We start from the raw sequence: 13081 nt of genomic DNA, 5'->3' as shown, positions 1-13081 counted from the left end.
TGAAGGGGGCTGTGAAAAAGCTTCAGCCTACCATATCAAACTTGTTCTGCAAACAAAGGACTTCAGTATCCAGCCATTAATCTAACACATTTCACATATGACCTTATAAGTGTACCACTGCCTTCTGCCAGATGGAGTATCAGACCTGCTTGAGTGTTGCAGTCTACAATCATTACAACCAGTAACAGCTGGCTTGGATAAAGAAACCCTACAAACTACAGATAGCTAAACTGGTAGAAGTTTGTCTGTTTTTAGAATGCAGAGCTGTTTGAGTCACATTACCTATGCATGCAGTTAGCTGCCTGCAGTTTCAAGTGGTGCAACCACAAACTGTTGCATACTAAATTCATCTTTTACATCACTGCAGACTTATGTTGTATGTTTTGGGTGTGCTATCTACAATTCATGGAAAAAAATCTAAAGAAAAACTTGATACACCAGACATCCTGCTCTCATATTACAAGCAACACTGAGTCGCATACTTTATGACTATATGCTTTTAAATAAAAGAGCATGTATATGACATTGTGTCATCTTCAGTGTTGATATCAAAACTTTATAACTAATTGCTAGCAAAAAATTTCTTACGGGGATTTGGTACCATTAAAATTTTACTACGATATACATAATAACTCAAGACATTGCCACCTCCTAGTTACTTTAATAGACTTACTCCTACTTCTTTTTCATGATCCCGTATAATGCTAGCAATAAGCTGAAAAATATCTGTATTTTAAGAATACACTGTCATTTGCTGGGCTGTTTTTTCTGTTTAAAAATGTAAGTTAATCCTGGAGAAAGGTGTCTCACAGCCCTGAAAACTAACGCCCTATTTATCCACACAAGTACAGAAGTAAACAGTGCCAATAAAGAATACTTAGCTATACCACAGAACCTTTCATCCACAGATGTCAAAGTGCTTCACAAAGGAGGGTCAGTATCATTATCTGTATTTCATAGATAGGGAAATAAATACAGAGAGGTGAAGTGAAGTACCGATGGTCACACAGGAGGTCAGTTGCAGAGTCATCAACCACCAAGAAGAGGACTGAAATCCTCAACTCATTTCACAAAGTTATTACCATGCTGATGGCAGAAAAATTAAGGCTATGCTTACACTACAGCCCATGTTGGCAAAGCATTTGTCACTCAGGGGTCTGAATATTCCACCCCCCAAGCAACATAAATTATACCGGCATAAGCGCTCATGTGCACAGAGTTACATCAGTTGGAGAGTTTCTCCCACAGACAGCTTATGCTGCTTGCGGAGGTGATTTTTTTATGCCGACAGGAGAGTTCTCTCCCATCAGCATAGAACGTCTTCACTAGACACATTGCAGCAACTCAGCTATACTGGTACAGCTGCAGCACTGTATGTATAGACATGACCTCAGTTATTACCTATTTAGGCTGAATTTGAGCCAGTGAGATAGAGCTGAAAGACACCATGTGGTACTGTCTGTTCCCAAATCATTAGTTCCAAAATATGATTTGTTCACACTTCGTGCAATATTAGTGACCTGCTACTTTAAAGAAAATTATAGATTTATCTGACCAATTTGTAGTCCATATTTAAGTATCATTATACCAGTGTACATATCTGTACCTTTTTGATAAACACTCTCAAATACCTAATAGTGGGGAAAGAGGTGCCAGAAATAAACATTTTTCTAGATATCAAAAAGGGAACAGCTTCTAATTGCACTTCACTCTATCCACACCTCTAAGCTTTTGCTTTAAATGTTAGGTATATTAAGAAGCCAAGATACCTTAATAAGATGAGGCCTCTCTCTTTACAATATAACTTTTTTTAAGACACTAAATCAGAGGCAAACACTTTAAAGTTTCACTTTTTGTTTAATAAAATAGGAGTGGGGAGAATGTTTTAACTACGAACAAAAAATTAAACACTGAATGACATTTTGTATGACAAGTATCAAAAATTGTTAGCATGAACACTAACCTTAATACTAGAGACTAATCAGTCAATCTACCATGGGTACTTCTAAGTCATGCTATCATGTTGGTATCTGAGATGGGACCTTTCCAGCAAGGTCCAACAGCAGTAGCTTGGTGGTAATTCCAGCCCACCACTCCAAACCGCACATCCAATGCGGCTTGTAAATACAGTGTAGTATTGTACCTGGACACCCACCGGGAGACCTTCTCATACTTCCCAGGTGCACTGCTTAGTATGCATCAGCGACTATGGTGCTGGGGACAAGGGCATCATCTCAACTTTCTCCATCATTCACCATTTTCTCCCACCCATCAAAATCTGGAGTCTTGCTTTTCCCCGTTTGCTTCACCTGTCCTTACTTTCTACATGATTATGCCTTTTGTCTTCTGTTGGGCAATAACCACAAACTGAAACTGACCACTTCTCAAACTTCATAACCTGACACCAGGAGCAGGAAGAGTAATGTAGGCTCCATCTATACTAACAAAATTAGCGTTGAGGGATCTAGTTGTACCATGGTACTATCTTTCTACATAGCGCGAACTGTGTGTTAAAATGTGTGAAGACCAGGGCATGATTATAAACACACACAAGAACAAGCCACGTTTTAACAATATTGTAACTTGTTCCCTAGCACAGTTGTTTTCATAATACTCCAACTACATAACAAGAATCAGGTCAGTTGCACAATGCTGCTGCTGCAGCACTCTTACCAGTGAAACTGTCCCATTTGGAGCAGGAGAGTACTTTTTCTCATGGTTTATTTACAAAATGCCCACACCTGTTATCACATTCTGGAAGCACTGAATATGTGTAATTTGCATATTTAGTTTATATATTTTAAAAAAAAACAAAACCTTGCAGATTTGACCAGTGCATTTTAAATTAACCAAATGTAATCCAACAAACGGATTTTAAAAAGCAACAAGAAATTGAGAGGCTCTACTACAATAAAGAAGGCAAAAAGATAAAGGTGGGAAATGCAGGGCCAATAGCGATCAAACTAAAGCACCTACAAGGGAAAAGTTGAGGTTGCACTTTTTCCTCCTCCTCTTCCTCAAGTGGGTAGACATTGATAAAAGAGAGGAAGACCGCTCCACACCCCAGGCCCACCACAGCAAAACAATTTCTAGTCAAACAATGATGTGATGAATCTCACATATGGTTAAGGCCTACACACTTTAAGAACTAAGCTCTTCAAAGGACTACCTCTATTCATACTACACCTAGCAAACTGGGTCCCCAATCCCAATCAGGGTGTCTGGGCACCAACATTTACAAAAGCGTGTCCATTTAAAATTACCCAACATATAAAAAAAGCAAAGGGCTAGTTAGAATTAGGCATAGTGCAGGGCATGTACCGTTCCAACTTCCCCTATGCAACTGAAAACATACTTCAATTATAACAAAACCTTATTAACCCAGCCCTACACCAAGAGTGTTTAGTTTTCCCAAGCGACTGAGGCACCAGAGTTGCAATTCAGGCACATAACAATTAAGGATCTTAGTTTAAAAGTAGCCAGACTTCAAAACTAGGCCTTCTAAGGTGCACTGGCTTTTTACAGATTTATCGTGTCACCTTCCTTCTTTTACTTTAAAATACTTATACTAAAAAAAATGTACTATATTCTGCTAAATCACAATACAGAACTGACCAATGGCATATAAAACATACAGCTCAAGATATCCAAGACCCTAGTCATTAGCAACACCAATGAATACTTGTTGATCTAACATAAATTCTGCAAGTTGCACTTGTTTTCTACCAAATCCAATTATTATTTAAGAATGGGAAGTTAAAGGGTTACTTTCAGATAGTTTATACTGGTAAATAGAGAATAACCTAAACACTGGGCCTAAACTAACAATATTTATGAAAATGTAATGTCAATACAGATATTTAGTTCGTTAGTTTCAAATTCAGAATACACATTTATTTGGATTTAGATGTTCTTCCATAGGGTGGGCAATCCAAAATACTATAATACAAAATACTTATGAGTAATATCCAGGAAGTAAAACAAACTAAAAAAAAAAAAAAAGCGAAAATGACTAGTCCATTTTCATTGTTTCTCCTCTCTGGTGGGACAATAAGTAAACAAATAGTACATATGCTTCAAACTAAATAAGATTTTTCTTTTAATTATTAAATTTTCATTATGGGTTTTAATAATGTATCGAACAATATCAAATTAATAAAGGAGTCCAGTCTTCTCATCTTTTTTGTCAAGTTCAGGTCTCTCACCAACATCTAAGATCCTGCACAAGTCTTTCTCTGTGTATGTGTCTGTTCTTGTTTCCTAGTCCTTCTGTCCTCTGCTAAACTTCCATTCAGCTTTTGTCCCCTCAACCTCGTGATTTCTTCCATGCTGCCACTGCACCTGGAACTCTCTCCATCTTCCTCTGCACCAAAAATAAACCCTCCCTTCCTTCCATCACTCCTTAGCACTTCAAACACTCTGTAATTCACCCACTTTTTCATGAAGTGTGTGTAGGACAGTCCACCACAAAATAAATAACTCAGAATCTTAAAGTGGTACATTCAGGTTAACACTTATCTAGTCATCAAGTGTTTGCGCCCAGATTGTATCATCTGGTTTTGGAAGCAAGCTCTTCAGAAAATGGACCACAACTACAGTTTCAAACTTCAGCGCCTGAATAAAAAGGGCCTGATGTCAGTGGGAGCTTGCAAGTGCTCATCAGCTTTAAAAAAAAAAAAATTTTTTTTTTTTTACTTTTATTTAGATGTTTAAGTATACATTTAGGTGCCCAAACATGAAGATTTTGGCCCATGTCTTCCTCTAGATCCTATAAAGAAGCTGCCTTTACATTCATCCTCAGTTTGTTCAGACTGAGCCCTTAACTTCATACATTCATTCCACAAGAATTTGCCTCTTACATTAACAAAAACAAACTGGCACATTCATCCTTTGTATTATTTCCTGGACAGTTAACTGGGTGTTTTATTAAGAACGGTGATTTAAGAGTCATCTCGTACAAATATGATGAAGATACCTTTTTTCCTTCCACTGGCTACTCAACTGATAATTACTGCAAAGATGAACAAAATTAGTTAACTACATGTCAACTAAATGGAAACCCAAGCCAAGGGCTGAAAGTTGTAGAATCTGCTTTGATGTTGCATCATTTACATTATTACATTAAAATTTAATTGAGGTACAGCTAACAATGTCTAAAAGTGCATCTCCAAAAACAAATCAGTCTAGCAACAGAAAGTTCCCTGAGCAGACAGGGATCAGAGTTGGGGGTCCAAGCTTTGAACTGCATGCAGTTCAGAACATAAGGTATTCACACTGGAGAAACAAGAAAGGCACATATCATAGCACTCTCTAGTGTTCCTCTCCAACTGGCAGTAGGAAGAGTATCAAGTTCCAGAGGGAACTGCATGTAACAGCCTTCCTTACCACAATAAAAGGTAAACTCCCGGAGGTTCCCTTTCTTTACCGAATGGAATAGATTAGCAACTGGAACCTGGAATGCTGTAGGACAAACATCTGAATCAAATTTATCAGCAGATTTTGCAAATTTACACTAAATTTACAATATTGTATGTTAGAAGCAAACATCCTGGAACACTTTATTGGGAGTGTTACACAAAGTATGCAGTACCTCCATACTTATTGTTCATAGAGATGGGGAGATTGAGCATGCTCATTTTCCATTTATATACAAATACATTTTCAACTATGGTTTATCATTGTTTTTTTCATTTATTATTTATCTTTCACTCATGCCCAACGGCTCAGATCAGAATCTGACCCCTGGACAAACACAAAGGAAAACCTGGTACTTGCCCTGAAGAGAGCCGAATTAGAAATCATTTCACTCTAAGGGGAAAAAAAAAAAAAAGAGTAGATACATTTAAGAAAGTAAATTTCACATTTAAATTTGATTGAAAATACCCATAATAGTAACAATAGAAGCTTGTCTTCCTAGTAAATCTTGCTAGATAGCGTGTAGTTTCCACTATTGATGCTGATGAAGTCATCTGCAGATATACAAGAAGGTATGTTGAGGTAACCGGAAATCTAGCCAAGTCATTAAGCTGTATGAGTGGGCAAAAACAGCAAGCCAAAAGGAAAAAGTTTCCAACTCTTCCCAGCATCCCATTTCCACTTGCCATAAGGCAACCTCAATTCAGTTTCTTCTTAATAAAAGATTATGGCTGCTGCAACACTAAGTTGCTTTTTAAACAATCTTTCCCTTTCAACAACATTCTTTTCCCTAAAAGAAGTTATTTAGTGCTTAACCAGCCTACTTTTAAGTTACATAGCAGCTAGTAAATAATTGCCTTTGTCTACCACAGTTTAAATCTGTAATTCACCCCTTTTGTAATAATTGTTATTTATTTGCTATATTAATATATAAGGGCCAGTAATGTAGCCCTTGCTATGGAAATTCCCAATACAATCAAAGGGGAAAAGGAATACAGAATCAGATCCACATAATATATGCATTTGTTATCCAGTTCTAAACTCTGATAAACACTTTTGTGCATGTGCCACAGTTTTTTAACTCCTCGTCCAACTGACCTCAAATCTGGAGGAAAAATGTTTAGCTCAACCATAAATTAATTCTACTTATTTTGTGGTTGAAATTCTTTTCTTTGTGGATTTGGGGAACGAGGAGAGAAAAGGGGATGCCCCCCCAAAAAAGGGGGGGAGCCTTACAATGGAATGTCAGTTATAACTATGGATCATCTACTACTGCTCCATAATTACTCCACGAGGGCCAAATCCTCAGCTCATCAGACAGGCTGAATGGCTGGTCTGCATGTTGTGCCTTTTTTCCTGTTATAGGGAGGTGAGGTATTTGCCACAGCCCCCAAACAGTAGAGACAATAAGCTTTCACTCCTTGGCAAACAGCAGCTGGTATTGACACATCCCATCTCTTTCCCCCCCCTACCCTCCATGGTGAACTCCAGCAGGAAGATTCAACAAAGAAGAATTTTGTGAGATAGAAAGAGAGAAGATCCCCTACATCACATCCTCAAATTCTGCTTCTCACCCTGAAACAGAACCACAATGCTTTTATTGAATCAAGTACCTCCATGGTCATGCAGAAGTGGATGCAATCTAGTTATAAACCTTGGAGCATCTTCTCTTGACACATGCATAATTCCCATCACTGACAATATAGCAAGGAGATGTTCCCTCACCCCACCTTCAGGACAGAAGCTATAAATCCCACTGTGACTTGGGAAAAGAAAATTATCTCTAGATCCACTTTTGATTTAACAGAGATAAAGTGGACAGCTATAAGCAAAGAGTCTTGTGTTTTGGCACAATCAGGTTCAGCTACAGGATGCCAACAATCCCACTTGCTTCCGATTAGACACTATAAGTGCTTCAGGATTTAAACTCTATTCATTACTATTTAGAAATCAGCTTTTCTTTTGTGAATGGGCCTACCTTTAAACAATCAATGGCAGCAAACAGATAATGCTCCCGGTTTACCCTAACCATATGCTGCAAATACCTTTGCACAAGACAAAAGTATATGGACAAGATCTGGCTTTAAGTTTAAATTCCCTGGTTTGTTAGTGCAAGCCAAGCAGTTTTATTTAAAAAGTTTTGTGCATGCATGCGCATTTTTTAAAAAAAATAAAATGCACCTCTGGTTTGAAAAGCGACACCTGATCGTATTGAGTTTCTATGTTTATCTTAATGTTTCCACATCAAATTTATTCAGTTTACAAATAATCTCTACTTTTTCTGTTTGTCAGATCTCAGGTTGAGTTTGCAGGACTATCAAGCTGGGTTCATTCTTGCCCTCATATTTCATTACTGAAGTAATAAAGATACTGCAGGACAAGTTATACCCTTTGTTACATCTATTCAAGCCTATTAGCCATGCAGCTTAAGGAGGATTTTATGCTATAGCCACAGGAGCGTAACACATTGTTTGACGGGCAAGTTTATTTATAATCCATCAAGATTATAAATAAACTAAGAACAAGACTTCAAGTAGGGTCAGACTCTTCCATTGTAACCTTTATCCTGCTGTAAGTGAAGATGACTAAGATCACCTGACTATTTTCATACCAGGAGTTGTAGCTGCAACTCTTCAGAGCAACAGTGCAGCACTCCACCAAGCATTCATCCAGATATTTATTCCATGCTCATCACAATGATAGCCAAGTGCTTCCAAAGATCTGTCTGCACAACACGCTGATTTATTTGGCAGCAGCTGTCAAATATGGTTCCTCCCTCAATCATGGTTAAACCAATTTGGCAAGTGATGTACAGGTCATGCCAAACCATTCGACAGCAGCTGTCAAATATGGTTCCTCCCTCACTCATAGAATCACAGAAGATTAGGGTTGGAAGAGACCACAGGAGGTCACCTAGTCCATGGTTAAACCCAGTTTGGCAAGTGGTCCAAAGGTGCTGCCAAACCATTTTCAACACCTGATTCAGGAAGCATGACTGGCCTCTACTAGGAAAAAGGCTTGAACTTGGTGCCTGGCTGAACCATTTTAAACAATTTCAACAGCAAGTGGAGTGAGGGCTCGTGTTTGACACCTGTCAAACCTTACAGTTTCTGTTTCCAACATATTCAAGTTGTAAGACAGACTTTTATTGTTAAGTCCAAGCTTTCTTGGATGATTTAGGCCGCCTTCAAATGCTGAAGTCTCTCCGCTGAGAAGCAAAAGTAATTTAGTGAAAGGAGAAATGAATAACACAAAAAAGTCAGAGCAAGTAGTGTTCTTGGCTGTGTGTTTTAATTAACACAGATACAATCTTGACTGCAGTATTTAAACGCCCACTGCTTTATGTTACAGTGCAGGTGAGGTTTACTAACAGTAAACATGGCTCCCCTAACAATTGAGAAGGGGTGGTTACCAGTAGATAGTAGCGTGCCTGTTTTTGTCCCTCATTTCCATCAACAGAGTCCCACTTGACCGCCTTACAAGTTTCCCAGTGAAAAGGTGGGTGGAGCGATAGTTTGGAACGGATGCAGCCTTGTAGCTGGTTTCAAACTACAGTCAGAGCTGGAAAAGTTCTACTTGACAGAGCACAGGTGGGACTGGGGTACTTGTAAGATGCATGAATCTCCCACTTGAGTGAGGCAATGAAAGTGCAGACAGGACAAAATTTGATTTATGCAGTTCCACAGTTGGTTGAACACCCCACTACAAACGCCAGAAAAGCTCCTTGTACAGAAAATACTGTAATACTGAAACTGTCATTCCCCCCCCGCCCAAACAGAGAGTCACAAAGAGATATTGTTTTATCCTCAGGATGAAGTAATTTATTCCTTCCCCATCATGCAGCTTGGGGAGGTGGAGGAGAAATAAAGATATCTGAAATAAAAAAACAGTTCTTTGCATGAGTAAATGTTTGTCTGAATGGACTCTCCACCTCTCTAGTTACTCCAAAACTCTCTGTGGCCAGAAATTGCACAAAGTTTATTACATACAGATTCCTCAGTGATTTAGCTATTGGATGCACAACCTAGGTCCATACAGTTCACATATATGTATGCATAAAGTTATCAAGTAAGTGGTAACGAAGGCTTTGGTGCTCAAAATATAAACTCCAACTCATTATTACCAGAATGCTTCAAAGAGAAGCCTAGCACTGCTAAATTCAGCTTATCACATTTAGTCTACCATACACAAGATTAAAGTTTACACGTTAATTCCTGTGCATACTGTAAAACCTGTTGTGGAGTATTAAATTATAGGAAAAGTGAGTTATTTTTACTAAAAACAGAATAGACCAATCTCTCAAAATGCCATTTGGCTGTGTTCATTACATTCTAGAATTTAATTTACATGATAGCACTTTAGAGTAATAAGTTTTAATCAATAAACATTTGTTGAAGCTTTATTTTCTTTAGAAAATGTATTTTAGATGCCTTTCTACAGTGTTAAGTTTAACACTAAGAAAAGTCACACTAAGAGTGCTGAGTTTCCAATTCTAGGGAAGTACAATTGCACATATACATATGCAAAAGCAAGCATTTACAATTAAGGTTGTCAGACCTTGTTTAAATACATATTAATCTAAACCATTGTATTTGATACAATCCTGCATCTGGCTCTCATTTTCTGTATTCCTGTAGGTATTCTGGGTCACTATTAAGAATCCTTTCAAGTTAGAAAAGTTCAGCCAAATCTACCTTAATCCAAAGTCTTTAAAAAACAGAATTAAAACAAGAAGTTACTTTCTAGCCACCCCTAATCCATCTGAAAGTCAGAGGACACCAGCCACTCACTAGAGATAATACTTCGAAAAACGGAAAGTGCCTAAAGCTGTTCATACATTAACTAATTAACCCTCTCAACAGCCCCTAAAGGCAGATCATTATCCCCGCACAGCAGGGGGATTGTTTTAGTTTAGGCAGCTTGTTTTAGTCCCATATTCTTATACTTTTATTTCCCCAACATAAACCTATCCTGACAGCATCCTCTCACCTTTAACTTGACTGCAGCTATGCCAAACATCAATGTAACATATTTCCGGCTCCTTTCAGGCTGCCTGCGCTCTAAGCTCCCACATGGGCACTTGCTGAATACAGACTCCTCAGTGGGGGTGAGGGGTGGGTAGCAAAAGCTTTCTAGCCAATTTATTTAAACTCCACGCGTTTCGGGATTTAAAGAGGCAGGACACAATTTTCCTGCACCAATCAACTACAGTACGATAAAGCTACATGTTGCAGTGCTGTTAATCGGCAGGGAAATCTCCGACTAATCGCTCCCCCCCCCGTATACATGAGCTATTATATTAAGTAGTGGGTCTTGAATCTCATCAAGGCATACACCCAAAAGATAAAGGAAAGCTGCATAGCCAGTACTTTTCCTTGAAAGGACAGGATTCCAAAGCGCTATGAGCAGCCGCGTTCAAACTGCAACACTCAACGCATGTGTCAGGTCCTAGACAGAAGGGAGACGCTGTTCAAGCCGTGTGGTTACAGCGGGAGGAAATGCCCGTCAGCCCCAGAAACACACACGGAGATAAGCTCAGAATATACCCCCCTTCACACACACAGGACGTCTCCCCGACACACTTCCCACTCCCCAGAAGTTCAACCCTCCGAAGCCGGCAGGAGCTAACTTCCATCAGACTCTTCGCTCCCCCCTCCACCCCCAGCATGGAAACCAGGGCTCTGCATACGCCACAATATGTACAAGGCTGTCTGCTTCCACCCCAGCCAATGCCCCGCTGAGCCGCCAGTGCCAGCTCAAGCCCCCGCAGGACCCAGAGCCCCAGCAAGAATCGCACCTTAGACCCCCCAGGGCCGGCCAACAGGAGCCGGACCGCGCAGCCCCCTCCCCCAATACAGCCACCCCTTGGGCCAGCCGGAGCCCAACCAGGACCCAGCCCGCTGAGCTTCCTCCTTTTCAACCTCCGGGCCAGCCGGACCCAAGCCCCAGCAGGACCCGGACCTGCGCGCCGCTCCCCCACTGCTATTCCCGAGCGCCAGCAGGCCCCAGAGCTCAGCTTCCCCCTGCCAGCCCGAGCCGGACCCCACGCCACATCACCCCCATGCCAACCCCCGCAGGCCAGCACAGCTCTCTTCGCACGTCCCGAACCCGCCAGCAAATTCAAACCCACCCGGGGAAGAGGAGGAGGAAGGTCCAGCCGTGGATGCCGAGATGTAAACAAACCCGGGGCAGGCAGGGGCTCGGGGACCCTAGGGAAGGCTGGCCGGACTCCCCCTGCTGGGGGGAGCCCTGGGAAGGGAGTGCGAGCGGGGGAGGGGGGGAATCTGGCCGGCCACCCCCCGCACTGGGGTCCCCTGCCCCGGCTGTGGGGGGAGCCGGCCGGGGGAAGAGGCTGTCTGAGCGGCGGCGGGGAAGGCGAGTGGCTCGGGCTGCTTTAAAAGCGCCGAGCGCTGGCACCACAGCGCCCCCAGCCCCAGCCGCTCAGAGGCTGCAGCCTGCGCCCGGCCGGCTGCCTGCGCCCCACACAAAGTCCCAGCACTCAATAAACTTTCCCCGGCTCCCAGAAATAAAGGGGACCGGGGTCTGCCCCCCGCCCGGCCGCCCTCTGCCCCGCACGGCCCCGCCGGGGGGCTGGCCCGGGACCGGGCGAGCGGCGGCTCCGGCGGCGGCGGCTCCGGCGCCATCTTGGGCTGATCGATGAATTGAACAAAGAGGATCAATTTCTGATAAAGCCAGTTATCAATGGGGAGAGCGGGGCCGGGCCGCGCGGGGGGCTCCCCCTGGGCGGCGCGGGCCGGGGGGCCGGGCCGGGGAGCGGCGGGGGGGCCCGGCGGCGCGGCCCGGCCGGCGGGGCGAGCGGAGAAGCCTGACCTGCAGCTGCTGTAAATCAAAGCGCTTCCAATATTGAAACATCGATCCCACATTGGCCGCCATCTTGAGACATATTGAGACAGAGTGAGCGGCTGATAGAGAGAGAGGGGCTGGAGTTCAGGAGCCGGGAGGGAGGGGGAGGGAGGGAGCCAGCCGGGCGGGGGGGGGGGCGGAGGGGGAGGGAGGCGGGCGGGCAGGGAGCGCCCAAATCCCGGCCTGGAGCCCGAGCCCGGCCCGGAACACGGACTCGCAGCCATTGCACAGAGATACAGCGAGCTGTTTCCCTCTCACCGGGGCACAAGCGCAGCAGCCAATGCGCTCGCCTCCATCCAGCCACCGCACAGGGAAGAGATCTAGCACACAGGGCAGGGCGATCAGGCACGGAAGACCCACGACCATCCGGAGCAAATGTAAGGAGCCTCCTAAGTGCAACAGAGATTTATATTAGGCAAGGAGACAGCCTACTTGAAACACCCAAAACATCCCGAACAACCCCAGGCTCCAGAGCACCGCAGACAATGAATCTAGACCGGGGACAAGCTGGAAAAGCACCCCGAAGAAATCCAAGATTCCAAAGTACAGAAAATATTTGCAGCAGTGGAGGAGGGAATCTAGCGAAAAAAATACCCCCAAACATCCAGAATAAATAGAAGGAGTAAACGAAAAAATGCATATTAAACAAAGCTACAATGTGGGGAGCCAGTTAAAAACAACCGCCTAGAGTACAGAAAGTATTTATATCCTACAAGGATGCAACCTATATAAATACCCACAATATCCAGAACATACAAGGCTTTACAGTACAAGGGAGATGTGTGCTAAACAAGGATGCAAT

At 42.7% G+C, this 13081-nt stretch overlaps 1 protein-coding gene and 1 long non-coding RNA gene across 9 annotated transcripts in view; both read right to left on the bottom strand.

Moving 5' to 3' along the window:
* Positions 1–12385, bottom strand: part of CUX1 (cut like homeobox 1) — a 402959-nt gene extending 390574 nt beyond the window's left edge. For 7 of the 8 annotated variants that reach the window (XM_073315649.1, XM_073315650.1, XM_073315641.1 and 4 more), the window contains exon 1: positions 12247–12385. In XM_073315649.1, coding sequence (XP_073171750.1) covers positions 12247–12309 — 63 coding nt within the window. In that variant the 5' untranslated portion in view covers positions 12310–12385. Of the gene's footprint in view, positions 1–11545; positions 11790–12246 lie in introns of those variants that run through there. The other variant, XM_073315646.1, reaches the window with a different exon arrangement.
* LOC140899722 (uncharacterized) lies at positions 8685–11182 on the bottom strand. The gene is made up of 2 exons (XR_012155432.1): positions 10405–11182; positions 8685–9288 (listed from the first exon to the last, which is right to left on the bottom strand). It is a non-coding gene; the product is annotated as an uncharacterized lncRNA (long non-coding RNA).
* Positions 12386–13081: the final 696 nt, after the last annotated feature.

Source organism: Lepidochelys kempii, chromosome 17 (genome assembly GCF_965140265.1).
Source record: "Lepidochelys kempii isolate rLepKem1 chromosome 17, rLepKem1.hap2, whole genome shotgun sequence".
Taxonomy (NCBI): Eukaryota; Metazoa; Chordata; order Testudines; family Cheloniidae; genus Lepidochelys; species Lepidochelys kempii.
The sequence above is the reverse complement of the archived record's forward strand: the minus strand, read 5'-3'. Positions and strand labels throughout refer to the sequence as shown.